This window comes from Anabrus simplex, chromosome 7, assembly GCF_040414725.1.
Source record: "Anabrus simplex isolate iqAnaSimp1 chromosome 7, ASM4041472v1, whole genome shotgun sequence".
Lineage (NCBI taxonomy): Eukaryota > Metazoa > Arthropoda > Insecta > Orthoptera > Tettigoniidae > Anabrus > Anabrus simplex.
Window position 1 is genome coordinate 155489902 of NC_090271.1, and position 15141 is coordinate 155505042.

A 15141-nucleotide genomic window follows, 5' to 3' on the forward strand; every position below is an offset into this window, starting at 1 on the left:
TTTAAGGAGAATAGTTTCCTTGTTCTGTGGCCTTGCAGTGAGCGTAGTAGCGCCTACCAAGAAGCCACAGACACAACGACAGAGGAAGTCAAACTGTGAATTGGTGAAAGAAACTAGGTAAGTACTATGTTAAATGTGTTGAAGTTAATGTAAATTGTGTTGTATATTCTGTGTACATAGTAGGCAAACGAAAAACGCATTATATATACTAGAAAGAAGGCTCGATTTGCCTGTGTGGTTTGATGTTAGTTACGAGCAATGGAGGGAGCTTGGGAAGCTTACGAATTCGGCCTTCTTTCTTACAGATTTCAAGTTGGTGGGCCTGGAAGACGGGAGTTCAAAAATTGCGGCGTGGCAGCTATATTTGTAATCAGCTTTTAAGTGCTGTTAGAAAGGTTGTTAGTGAGACATGGACATTATGTAAGGCTTCTAAAGAGTTTGGCATACCATGGAGCACCCTAAAAGACCACGTGAGTCGTCATAATGACGAAGAACCTCATGAGGTACCAAAACTCGGAAGGCCTTTTGTTCTATTGAAAGACGTTGAAATAAAGCTGGTCAAACATGTCATAGAAATGCAGGAGTTGGGTTTCGGAATGAATGTCACCACCATAAAGCGACTAGCATTTCAGTTGGCAGAAATATCTACGAAAGTGTCCCCCTTTAATGAGGAAAATGGAAAGGCAGAATGGATTCAGTGTGGGTTTTGTTCAGACTGGTTTCACGAAAATTGTGCTGTAGTGGGTGAATCTCCGCAATTCATGTGCAGAAAACATGTTAATGTTGTGACGTCTGATGATGATAATTAAACATCTATATATAAGTCCTGCATGTTATTAAACTATTTTTCGTACTGTTTATTTTCCATATGTTAATGTTATAAAATGTTTTATTTTGCTTATTGAGTTGTATGTACGTATATATGAAGTTTAAATCTATCACAGTATTACCACACATATCATGGTATTGGTCTATATGTGTAAGTGATTGTATTATTATTTTTTTTTTTTTTTTCCATTGATGTTATACTTGTTCTGTTTTCATTATGGTTATACATGTGTATACATTCACATAATTTTTTTTGTTAATTTTGCATTATTGTTGACTTTCTTTCCAGAATAAATTATGATTTATTAAAATTTATCACGGTTTTACCCTACACATTATTTACACAAGTTGTGACCAGTATTTGGCTACATTGTTGGCATTGTTTCCAGCCAGTGCCAATTCCAATCCTCTACATGAATCTGGGTATAGACGACAGTGCAAGAGGTGCCTAGAAGTCTGTTTCTCTCCACATTCGCATAATGGGTCCCCACCATGCACGATGCCCCATTTCACAAGATTGTTCTTAGATCTTGCAACGCCGGTCCGCAGTCTGTTTAATGACTTCCATATACACCATCCCTCTTCGTGACCAGGTGGCAACTTTTCTTCAGTTTCAACACGTTCCGGATGATCTGGGTACATTTGTTTCCTTAGCTTAACCCTGGCCTTTTTTTGGATGAGAATCAAGTTGAGCAGAAGACCGTAGAAAACTCTTCCTGGACTTCAGTCGAGCTGGTGGTGGCTGATGTTCATGAAGGGGAGATGCTGCAAACCATTAGTCTCTCGATATTAGCAGCCACCTCACGTCTAATATCAGGTGGGGCTATACCTGCAAGTGAATACAACTTCTGTGTGCGTGTTGGTTTTAAACAGCCTGTGATTAGCCTGCAGGTTTCATTCAAGGCAATGTCGACTTTCTTTGCGTGAGCTGATTTGTACCACACGGGACTAGCATATTCAGCAGCAGAGTAGCAGTGTGTTAGGGCAATTGTCCTTACTGTCTGGGGATGGGCACCCCATCCAGAACCAGTTACCTTATGCAATAGGCAGTTTCGTGATGAAACTTTTGCCTTGAGTTTGGTGCAGTGTGTGGTGAAGGTCAGCGAACGATCCAGGGTAACACCAAGGTATACTGGAGTATTGCTATGTTCCAGCTCCATTCCTTTCCAATTCACATCCTTGTGCTCCAGCTTTTACTGTTCTGCCTTCAAAAATTAAAATATTTAAATGAAAGTGTCCAGAGACTTCAATGAGGATTTATACAAAATTTTTAGGCAGCTATCTCGCTTATTATTCCACGATAAAATTAACTTAAGGTTCCATTAGTCTATTGCAATCTCAACACGTGGTCAATGTTGAATGCTGATGAATTTCAATAACTGAGGTAAGTAACGTCCATCAATAACACTAGTAGAAATTGTGATGGAAAATCAAAATTAATTCCAAAATTACAGTTAATTAATTATTATAATTAATCTCCAACCTTATCTGCGTAGCATTTACTTTTATCATAACACGATCGTGTTTCCAAATTAGTGTATCTCACTAAATAATTCTCACTGTAATTATGACACACATTTTTCCACTTAATTAGTCATCCAATTAATTATTATCATTACTACCTAAATTCAAGCTAATTATGCCGTTTATGGACATTAAATTTATACCTGCATGGCATTGAAAGTTTCAAGTCAGTTTGAAAATATTTTGGAAATTTAATACAAATGCATTGAAAATTTTCTCATATCTACGTGTGACTTAGTTAAGGATTGATTATAAATCGTTTGCCTTTGCTGGAAAATAACGAGACAATCTTTCGTCTAAATCTTTGGTAAGTGCAAATTAAATCCTAGCCTGGTCTTACTCAACATTATTTTCAACAAATTGTTCCTTAAGATATGCTAAACAAATCATGGTGGCAAAACAACGTTGAACACAATCCGTGCTGTTGCGATAAATGCACGACCAGATTAAATACACTAAACAATCGAAAACATGGAAAATATTCGTAATAACAACACACACACACACACACACACCACATTCACATCAGGTAACACGTATTTTTATATACACAATATTTACAACGAATCCTGCCCTTATAAATTAGTTAATTATTTTTAGCATGGTCGCGTCAATAATATCCGGAGGGTGAATTTGTGTCCGGAAATATTCTCACTCCAGTAGTGGCTTGTGATCGAAATTCGTGGAATCACTTGAAATGAAATACTCACTAAACAGCAATGGAGGTTCATCTAAATTTCTGAAATTAATTTGAAGATTCTAACAGAGTTCCATAATCATCACCATCACATGGGTTACACGTCGCAAAAGGTAGCGTTCGTGAGCCTTAATCACATTATTATTACTCCCTATTCATGAAATGTATTCAATGTGTGCTCCACTTATAATAAATCACATTGTGCTCCCAAAGACACAAGCAACAAATCATTCACTAATGAATTATCCAATTAATAAATTATTCAATTAATATCCCGCAGGACTGCCATATTCCAGGCAACTGAGGACATTAAATCTCACATATAATGAATCTAAGATAAATTACAGCTCACGACCATTTAATTCCATTCTTAACCCGATCTTTTACTTAAATTTTATTATTATTTAAGTGATTATTAGATCTGTCAGTCCTCCTGAAATGTCGTAAAATTAGATGACTCGATCCTAAAGAATGCAAGTGATCTTAAAATGACACTAAATTCGACCCTATCTCACAAATGTTACACGTAACTCCAATCAAGATTATTTCCAATATAACAGGTAAACAAATGAAGTTTATCGCGTGCTCAGTGATTTTTAAATCTGTCTAAATCCTACATATGAGAACTCATTCAAAGACAGACTACACAGCTAATCTAATAGATTTCAAATTTGAGTCACACACACGTAACTAGACTACCATGACACCTCAAGAAATGAAAATGAAATAACTCGGTCTACTACAAGAAACTAATACAGCTACGATTTAGAGAAGAAAAATCCTCTAGTTTTACAAAGATGAGAAAGAAAATAAACAGTTAAAATGGTACTCAAGTTTAGCTGAGGTTCGATTCCAGGTTGAAGTCACTCATTCTGGCATTTTCCCGTCGGTCACCCTCTCCGACCAGAAGTGCCTTACATACTTACAAGGGCATGAAGACACGGCAGTAGCCGTCCCATGATGAAATTAAGGTGCACATTGTAGAGGAAGAATCCATCTTGATGTACACGGCGATTCACTGGGATGAATTTTGCCACATTCCAGAAGTGTAAGCTGTAACTAATGCAACTGATATTAAAATGTGCACACACACGCTGGAATACTTAATGTTCTCGTGGAGAAATAAACTTAACTTGGATCACTAATGTTGAGGTTCACTCCATAAGATTTTATAGTAAAACTGCACTAATTTTAGCAGAGCGGATGTCTGCTTGCACGGGTGAATTTTCTCCCACGTGGTTCCGATGAAAGAGTAGCGTAGATCAGACCAGAGTGAGCAGAGTAGAACAGAGCAGAGAGTGATTTACTGCGAACATGACGTTTTATAGTCTTCGCTCGGGGGGTGTGCGCTTTTTAGAAACGATCATTGGTTCATGGGGTCTCTTGTAATTAGTCGTGACTGTTCCTAGAAGCTTGCCTGCTTGCAACTGTCATGCGCATGTCTCGCCTGAGAACACTGGCTTGTCACGTGATCTACCCTGCACTCGGTCGAACACGGATCAGTACATTGTCCCTCTGAACGACAGAGAAAACCAGTTTGGTGCTCACACACAGCTTTCCAAATGATGAATACAACTCCCGCCGAACAATAAAACTTTTAATGTCGGCTTGTCGTAAATAATCTAATGATAGCCAAATTTGAAGGGGACAATATCAAAGCATATGTTGCAAATTGCCAGAAAGTAAGTCCTTTAAAAATATTAAAGAACAAATCCAAGACCCTTTAATAAAATGCAAACTAGGATTTTTCAAAACCATTTCTTTGGAGTGTGAGCCTTTTCTCAGGTGATTTCAAAGTAACAAACCGCTTGCTCCATTTTTGTACTTCCATCTGAATGAACTTGGAAGTTTGATGAATCGCTTTGTCAAGCGTAGTAAAATGGCAAATGCCATTGATATTAGGAGTGTGATTTTGCTTGATCTACAGGACCCAACAAACTTAATTGAGGTAGGTAAAGTTGATGTTGGATTTAGAACAAAAAAGGTACTTAAAGAACTAAAATTGTCAGAGAGGGAAATTATTGGTTTTAAGCACGAATCAGAAAATATTAGTGGCAGTTGTGACAAAACTATTGAATAAGAGTCCTTTAAAGTATAGATTAATGAAAGGTCTTACGAGTTTGAACCCACATTTAATATATCAGCAACCAAGTCTTGGTCAGACCTGAATGGAATATGTCTTGGAAGTGTTGCATGAAGCTAACAGAATAACCGAATATGTGGCCGATAGGGCTAAAGCACAATACACTTCTCTGAATTGTAAATCAAAGGAAGCTTTGGAAACTAAATTCAAAGAATATATCTCAATATCTGATAATAGTATGGGTTTAGATATTTTCTTTACTGACAAAGAGTACAGTGAACTTTGGCAAGTAATAAAACTTTGTCTTATACTGTCACATAGAAATGCTGCAGTGGAAAGTGGCTTTTCTATAAATAAATCAATGTTGGTAAAAAATATGCATGAAGAGTCAATAATTATTGCACAGAGACAACTGTACGATTCCATTTTGTACTATGGAGGTGTCAGATGTGTACCAGATGTGTAGAATGTTATCGGTGAGATACGCTCATAAGAAATATCAGGATTACTTGAAGGAGACATGCCTGAAGGTCAAAGAAGAGGACAGAAAAAAACTGAGAAACGAAGAATAAGTGATTTAACAAGGAAGTTGGAAGACGAAAAAAAATTAAAAGAATACAGTCTGAAGAATGTGAAGCCAGAATTGAAGAAAAAATATGCCTACTTGAAACCAGAAAAAAATATGTGTAATATTGTGCTGCATTTTGGTTTGTTTTTTTTAACCAACATTGTGTGTTCATTAGTAATTTTAACAGTAATACTTTCATTATCCTTGTATACATAAAATGTATTAACATTTATTATTATATGGCAGATCATTATTAAATTCTATGTACTTTACTGTTCAAAATGTTGTATTTCCTATTTGAGTAATAAATACTGTGTTCATGTGTGTGTTGGACATGTAATGGGGGTGGAGGAGGCTGTTAAAAATTGTGCAAATGACAAATTTTTGTCAGGGAAATACAATATTTTGGTCAGGGGAAGTCAGGGAAATTAGTTTGACTTTCTGGCTGGGAACCCTGCATGAGAGTTAATTATCAACTTTTAAATTCACCTCCTGTATAGATACAAACCCTGTGGATACACACAACCAACATTAAATCTATAGGTTCAGTTGTTTCTGAGAAGTGTACCTGCAAGGAACTTTTACAATACCATGCATTCATTCTTTTACTGAGTGACTGTGCAAGACATATAGACTTAGTCTATAACAAAGAGAGATGAAATCTGTATGTATTCAGGCTGAAATGAAGTTTCTGAGGAGCATGTTTCAGAAGACAAGAAAGGACAGAATTAAAAAGCAGGATGTAAGGAAAACTATTAGAGTGGAGAAGTTGAATGATAATATAGAAAGGAACAGGTTGAGATGGTTGGATATACTAAATGGATGAGCAATGAAAATGTGACATAAGAGTGGAACTGCAGCAGCAAGTGTGGTGGGAGGTCGAGGAAGGCCAAGAACTAGATAGATACATTGATTTAGTGAAAGACAGCAACATAGACTGGACTACACTAGCGAATGAGGTGTGATGGCAACCAAGAAAAGTGGAGTGGAACCATATTAACCCCAACCTGAAATGAAGTGAATAATGGGAAATGATAATGATGCAGAACACGTAGTCATTTAACAGAGATTTCACTTAGTGTGTTTGGGGGTTGTGTAATTCTTTGTTGCAACACTATTTAATATGAAAGATTAGATGGCATGAAGCTCAATAAAAAGATTGCCATATCGAATAGAAAGTTCTCATTGGAGAACAGAGAAACCGAGCTCATTAGCTGCAGTCGCTTAAGTGCGGCCAGTATCCAGTTTTCGGGAGAGAGTGGGTTCGAACCCCACTGTCGGCAGCCCTGAAGATGGTTTTCCGTGGTTACCCATTTTCACACCAGGCAAATGTTGGCCGTTTCCTTCCCAGTCCTAGCTCTTTCCTGTCCCATCGTCGCCGTAAGACATATCTGTGTTGGTGCGACGTAAAGCCAATAGAAAAAAAAAAGAGAGAATAAAATCTAAACTGTACAATCAATATAAAATTTAAAAGAATTCTGCAAATTCATCATTTGTACAGACCAAATCATCTTTTGTTAATTTCTAAAAATAGTATGAATTCAACAAATCCAACATTATTTTTCTTGTATGTACAATACGTTGTAGAGAATTGGTATTAATAAGGAGATATTACATTTATCATTCAGGATTGAGTGCAAGAAAAGGCTCCTGTGATGTACATATGCTTCTCATTTCAAAATAAATATCTCAAGGTATAATTGGAGTAGATTTGGAATTTGGTAGATCAGGTATTGGAGACGAGATGATCATTCAAAGCTGTTATTTACTTATATTCTTAAGTCATGATGATGATGATGATGATGATGAACTTACAATATGTGTCTATTTTCAGTGAAACATCAGATAACTTCGCAGATTTCAGTTCAGCTTTCGTAGAAGCCCCTTCAAACACCAATAATCAGCAGCTGTTCACATCCATGCCTCCTGTGTTGTCAAATAACAAGACAGTCACCAGTAATGGGAATATTAGTGGTAAGCTTTGACTGTAATTTAAATAACCTCATTTTTTCAACTTCTGGAGTTAGCCAATCAGATCACTTCGCGGGCGAATTCAAATGGACTTCGCGAGGCTCTGTTACTAAGTCTGTACATGGCTTAAGACCGGCACAAGAGCACGAGTCGAAGAATGAAACTTCGCCAGGGGAGAGGTTTGAATATAGACCTTCGAGCTGACAGGATCATGCCAAAGCAAGTACGCTACGGTGACACTGACTGAAACCCACAGTGTGTTTGCGTTTGATGCTGATTTCTCGGCTTGGCTCTCAATCCGTTCTTAAGTCGGTTACAGATTTGGCAACGCCGTCACGCAAAGCCCATTACAATTCGCCCGTGAAGCAGTGTGATTGGCTAACTCGGTTGATAACATGAAAACGGTGCAAGATATCAAATTATTTATTTCAAATTATCAGCATCAACCCTCAAACGCTCGCATTGTTTCTGACTACCCTGTATTTAAGGGCATATCTCTCTCATGCTAAAAATTATAGTTATATTACTGGAAATCCCCGTGTTAGGGAACAGATTAGCATCCCTTACACTACTACTACTACTACTACTACTACTACTACTACTACTACTACTACTCATCCTTAATCATTTCAACTTTTAGCATATCTGCACATGTACACGAGGTGATGCTAAATGTCTCAATGATACTTCAATACAGAAAAAGGAAAGAGACAGGGATTAACGAGTGACCTATGGTGCCGAGAGTATCCACGTACATCTCCTTCTGATAGATGAATCACCATCAACAGAATCATATGCCCTTGCTCTGTACGAACTACGAACACTGCAGAGAAGTTTGGAATTGAATCCAAGCTTTTGGAATGCAGTATAGAGATTAGCAATTGTATACCACTACCTCCTCAACCCTACTGGGCAACATTCTGATGCTGAAATTTTTTTCTGCCTACGGAGCTCGAACTGGCTAACTATGGTGTCCGACCAAAGAAATTTGACACCGTAATATTTATGGCTACCACGTGGACTAAATACCAGGTGGTAAGACTACAAACATAGGACAAATGAAGAGGAAGAAAAGTCAAATGTAAGTAATGGAATGAAACAAACAAGTGATGCGTAAATTCATACATAGAAGGATAGGAACGCATTAGGATAAAACAATGACAGATCAGTGTTTTCAGATGTTCTTGGCTAAGGACCCAATATCTTAGTCTCATTTAAAATATGCATACTCTTGTATCTGTTTCTGAACATCAATATCACAAAAGTTTCCTTCTCTGAGTTTTTGGTGAAGTCATTGGATATAAACTTCATGATTTTGAATTGTCTCACAATAATAACTACACTTATGTAGGATTGAATGGTATTCGTATAAATTTAGTTATTATTGTGATTGCTGAAGGGTGAAGTACAATTCGGCAATCATCCATTCTTAATCAGAATGGAAAAAGGAAGAGAGATAACCCTTTGAAGAATGATAGTATTGGTAAAAGAAAGAAAATGGTCATGAAGGTTGTGAAAATGAAAAACTCCCAGGCCTCGCATACCTATTACCTTATGGGTCATAAGTGAAGAGGAATAGACAGGAGGAGGTCAAATAGGAAAGTTAAAAGTGAAGAGCCTGGCACAATTAAGTCGAAACAGTTCTCAATTTGGCTACACAGTTATCAGCAATCCCCACTCCCAAGTCAATAGCCCATGGGAGCACCTTTTTTCTTTCTTTTTTTTCACCTCTTATGTAAGCAGTAGGTGCTATGGATGTATTCTAACACCCCTACCCACAGGAGAATGCTTCTCTGACTGACATGCTATCTTGAATGTTGCTTTTCTTTGTTGAATTATTGTTGTTTAACTGGCTTAACTTCAAATCTGTTCAACCTTTTGTCTCAAACAGAAATTATTTTGACAAGATGTGTGTATGTATGCAATGGCTAATTTGGTAAAAAAAAAAAACCAACAGAATTTTCTCTCTCCAGGTTTTGGGCAGTCAAATGCTGATTTATTGTCTGATTTGGGTGGATTCAGTTCATTAACTCCTTCCACTCCAAGCAGCAATCTGAACCCACTGGACAATAATTTTACCTCTGGAGGTAGGTGAAAAATAATAATTGTTTATGTATAGCTCAGTTGTGGCGAGATGTTAAGCAAATTCTTTCTTTCTCATTTTTCACTTTCACGTAGGTTACAGTAATATGAGTGCCTACCTTATCTGGAGATACTTCGCTAATGATCCAAGGCCCCTCTTGCTATATCAGTGCTGGGCATAATTTGGCTATGTGAGCAATGCTTGTGCTTCATCCTTCTATGGAGTATATCACTAGCTCCACATTTAGATTGTCTACCAGTAGAAGGGTGTGTACAAGGAGATCACTGATATGAAATGTTCAGTAAAAGACTTGTTCGGACATTATTATGATTTACAATGGAACTTCCCTATAACTAACATCGATAGGGAACGAAAAATTATCTGTTATTAAAATAGTGTCCGCTTTTCAGACAAAGCTTAGAACGCTGTAGGAACCGAGCAAGTGGCTACATGGTTTGGGTCGTGTAGCTATGAGCTTGCATTTGGGAGTTAGTGGGTTCAAACCCTACTGTCAGCAGCCCTGAAGATGGTTTTCTGTTGTTTCTCATATTCACACCAGGCAAATGAGGAGGGTAAAAAAAGCTGGTTCTGGCACAGGCTAATGGGCAAGATGGTGGCCATGCGCAACTACCTCTGATACCTTGAGAGAATAGGATGATATCACCTGTTTTGCTTTTCTTCATCCAGGCCCTAAAAGTATGTAGCTTTTTCTTTCTTTTTTTTTCTTTTTTTTTTTACCAGAGGAACATGTTGTAGATAAGTAGCTTACCTTTTTTTTTTCATATAACATGATGCCACATTGCCTACTTTCCTTCAGAAGGGTGATAACCTAACAATTTGAAAAACAACCCACCAACACTGCAGGCTATTATACACAAATATAAAGACGGGAACCTTCCACCTAATCAATACTTTTCTTAATATAAGCTGTCTAAAACATTTCTATATCACAGTAATATCATAGTACTGGTTTCAACCTTTTACTCAGGTCATCTTCAGCTGCTTGAAGAACCTGGTAGTAATAACAATGTACAGTTCTAAAACCCTACTTAATCTAATCATGAATGATGCATAATTAATTAAAATATTATTTTATAGTGTTAAATTTTTTTTCTAGTTGTTTTACGTCACGCCGACACAGATAGGTCTTATGGCGACGATGGGACAGGGAAGGGCTAGGAGTGGGAAGGAAGCGGCCGTGGCCTTAATTAAGGTACAGCCCCGGCATTTGCCTGGTGTGAAAATGGGAAACCACGGAAAACCATCTTCAGGGCTGCCGACAGTGGGGTTCGAACCTACTATCTCCCGAATACTGGATACTGACCGCACTTAAGCGACTGCAGCTATCGAGCTCGGTATAGTGTTAAAATATGCTTCTGGTGTTGTTCTCATAGTCTAAAATGTTCAATAGCATTCTTGTGACACACTTAAGAACATCTTGAACTGTGTTGATAAAACATTATTTCCATTAATTGTTCATGGTAAGTTCTAAGGTGCATAGGTGAGTTATAGTTGTGCAGAATAATCTAGTATGTTCACCAGTATATTGAAACTCTCTGCACATGCTCATTTACTTTGTCTGTTATTGTCCAATTAACCTACTTAATTTATACTAAAACATCATAATGTTGAGTTATGAGTTGCTATATTTTACAATGTCGGCATCATTAGTAGATTTGGTAAGTGCGAATGCTCCCCTCTTCATACTCGTGTTCCATTGTACATGCCAATAATCTGTGTAGAAAAGAAAAAGAAAAAAAGAGAATGTAAAAAGTGATTTTACTAGTCGAGAATGTCTGTTGAACGTGTTAAAAAGGAGAGTTTGTGTATTACTTACGTGCCGTTCTTAGCTTGTCGTTGTGTGTTTGTCGGGAGCTTCATGTACACAGAGGACTAGCGATTGCAGCATAGGAGGGGAGAGGTACTGGGGCGAGGGAAGCAGCTTGTGGAGGAGGTGGGGTAGGGCGGGGCGAGTCTTTTAAAGGTTCCTTTGTGTGGATTGGATTTCGTTTATTAACTCTTTTTAAATAAGTGTTTTTTAAGAAAGGGATAGCTGTATTAAAGAGGATGTTTACTTTATCTGTGATCTCGTTCAAGTTGAAATTAGGATTGGCATACTGGTCCATACTGATGTAAAATTCCTCCAATGTATTGAGCAATGGGCCCTTGGGATTCATGTTTAAAATTTCCATATCATTTTCAATACTGGTAAATTTATGTTTATAATCTTCAACATTTTGTCCTATGGATGAAAAATGGTTGTGTTTTATGGCATGAACCAGTATGCCAGTCCTAATTTCAACTTGAACAAGATCACAGATAAAGTAAATATCCTCTTTAATACTGCTATCCCTTTCTTAAAAAGCACTTACTTAAAAAGAGTTAATAAACAAAATCCAATACACACAAAGGAACCTCTAAAAGACACGCCCCACTCTACCCTGCCTCCTCCACAAGCTGCTTCCCTCGCCCCAGTACCTCTCCCCTCCTATGCTGCAATAGCTAGTCCTCGGCGTACACAAAGCAGTGCATGGCGTGCTCCCGACAAACACACGACGACAAGCTAAGAACGGCACGTAAGTAATACACACACTCTACTTTTTAACAAGTCAATTGACACTCTCGACCGAGCTCAATAGGTGCAGTCAATTAAGTGCCGCCAGTGTCCAGTAATCAGGAGATAGTGGGATCGAACCCCACTGTCGGCAGCTCTGAAGATGGTTTTCCGTGGTTTCCCATTTTCACCCCACGCAAATGCTGGGGCTGTACCTTAATTAAGGCCACGGCCGCTTCCTTCCCATTCCTAGGTCTTTCCTATCCCATCGTCACCGAAAGACCTATCTGTTGATGTAGATGTTGATTCCCATAGGGAATCTGAAATATTTGTTCCAAATGAGTAAATTTATAATACAAATATAAATGGTCCGTTATTGCCTAAGCAGTGGCCTCCACGGTATGCACTAACCAGCGTCTTGGTAGGTGTGCTAGGTACCAACTGATGAGCCCAACCTAGCACATTAGGATAGGTGCCGGCAACCAGGAATGAGTTATCTGGAAAATTTATAATGTCCAATAACGGACCATTTATATTGGTATTATAAATGTACTCATTCGGAACAAATATTTCAGATTCCCTATGGGAATCAACATCGATATCATCTGATAGCCAAGCAGGCATCAATTTTTGATAAAGAGACAAATTTTCTCATGGTGTATTGGCACTGCCGGTGGCTCCAAGTAGCCTAAGCAGTGGCCTCCATGGTATGCACTAACCAGCGTCTTGGTAGGTGTGCTAGGTACCAACTGATGAGCCCAACCTAGCACACGAGGGCGAAGCGCTGGCAACCAGGAATGCATTAGCTCGAAAATTTATAATGTCCAATAACGGACCATTTATATTTTTATTATAAATTTACTCATTTGGAGCAAATAATTCAGATTCCCTATGGGAATCAACATCTATATCATCTGATAGCCAAGCAGCCATCAATTTTTGGTAAAGAGACAAATTCTCTCATGGTGCATTGGTACTGCCAGTGGCTCCAAGTAGCCTAAGCAGTGGCCTCCACGGTATGCACTAACCAGCGTCTTGGTAGGTGTGTTAGGTACCAACTGATGAGCCCAACCTAGCACACGAGGGTGGAGCGCTGGCAACCAGGAATGAGTTAGTTGGAAAATTTATAATGTCCAATAATAGACCATTTATATTAGTATTAGACCTATCTGTGTCGATGCGACGTAAAAGCAAATAGCAACACATTCTCGACTAGTAAAATCACTTTTTACCTTCCCTTTTTTCTTTTTACACAGATTATTTGACATGTCCAATGGAACATGAGTATGAAGAGGGGAGCATTCGCACTTACCAAAACTACTAATGATGCTGACACTGTAAAATATAGCAACTTATAACTCAACGTTATGATGGTTTAGTATAAATTAAGTAGGTTAATTGCACAATAACATACAAAGTAAATGGGCGTGTGCTCAGAGTCTCAATATACTGGTGAACATACTAGATTATTCTGCACAACTATAACTCAGCTATGCACCTTAGAACTTACCATGTGCAATTAATGAAATAATGTTTTATCAACGCAGTTCAAGATGTTTTTAAATGTGTCACAAGCATGCTATTGAACATTTTAGACTATGAGAAGAACACCAGAAGCATATTTATACACTATAAAATATTATTTTAATGAATTATGCATCATTCATGATTAGATTAAGTAGTGTTTTAGATCTGTACATTGTTATTACTACCAGGTTCTTCAAGCAGCTGAAGATGACCTGAGTAAAAGGTCGAAACCGGTACTATAATATTACTGTGATATAGAAATGTTTGACATCTCTTATTAATAAAAGTGTTGATTAGATGGAAGGTTCCTGTCTTTATATTTGCATATACTAAAATCATCAATATGGACAATGAAGCTAATAGATTATAATTCTGCAGGCTATGTTTTTGAAGGAGTCCTACAGTAACCGATAATTTGTTTCGTTGCTAGGGTCCTAAATGGAGCCTGTGTATTACTTTTGGGAGAACTAAGTAACAACATTACTATTCAAAATTTTAAGTAAAAATCACCTCGGAACATTTAAAAAAAGTCTTGGATGGTACTTTAAATGATATTTTAGATTTAAAATAATAGGTTGGGGGTGAAAAAATTCCTTAACATAAACAATTCATTATCTTCTCAACCATACACTGATATTTAGCTTACAATTTATGAAAAATTATCCTCTAATGTGATATATATAAAGTCGCATCTAACTGTTTCTTTTCAAAGTTTGGAGGTAAATATGAGTTCTAACCTTTAAAAAAAAAAAAAACTGAGGTGAGCCTTTAAATGACTTTCACAGTAATAGATAGGTTGGGATGAAAACATTCCTTAATTTTTTTAAATTCATTATCTCCTCATTCGATAGTCTTAAAAAACTGTATTTGAGCTTAGAATTCATCAAACATTGTCCTCTAAGAGATGATATATATCAAGTCACCACTAAATGTTTCTTTTCAATGTTTCGGGGTAAAAATTACCTTGAACGTTAAGCTTTAGGACAAGTTCTTACCACAATGTGAACTGCTTAGCATTTCTAACAGTAAACTAACTAAAAACGTGTAACCTATCTTATATACCTTTGTGTCCAGCCTCTAGGGCAATAACCTTATGGTCTAATGACTAGGGACGAATAATGGCATGTGGCCTCCAGATAGGCCCTTGTACAGGTCATTCGGTTTGTTGCCCATGGGCAACGTCTGTGAGAGTTGAGCTTTACCTAGAATGAAATCTAATGTTGAAGATCGTACAAACACACTGTCCCCGAGCCTGAGAAAGTAATACCAATATAAATGGTCCATTATTGGACATTATCAATTTTCC

General features: G+C 37.6%; 1 protein-coding gene across 2 annotated transcripts in view; it reads left to right on the forward strand.

Moving 5' to 3' along the window:
* The window catches only part of lqfR (clathrin interactor lqfR), a 285249-nt gene that overhangs the window by 149595 nt on the left and 120513 nt on the right, over window positions 1-15141 (forward strand). For both annotated transcript variants that reach the window (XM_067151380.2, XM_067151381.2), the window contains exons 9-10: window positions 7535-7674; window positions 9645-9758. In XM_067151380.2, coding sequence (XP_067007481.2) covers window positions 7535-7674; window positions 9645-9758 — 254 coding nt within the window. The remainder of the gene's footprint in view (window positions 1-7534; window positions 7675-9644; window positions 9759-15141) is intronic.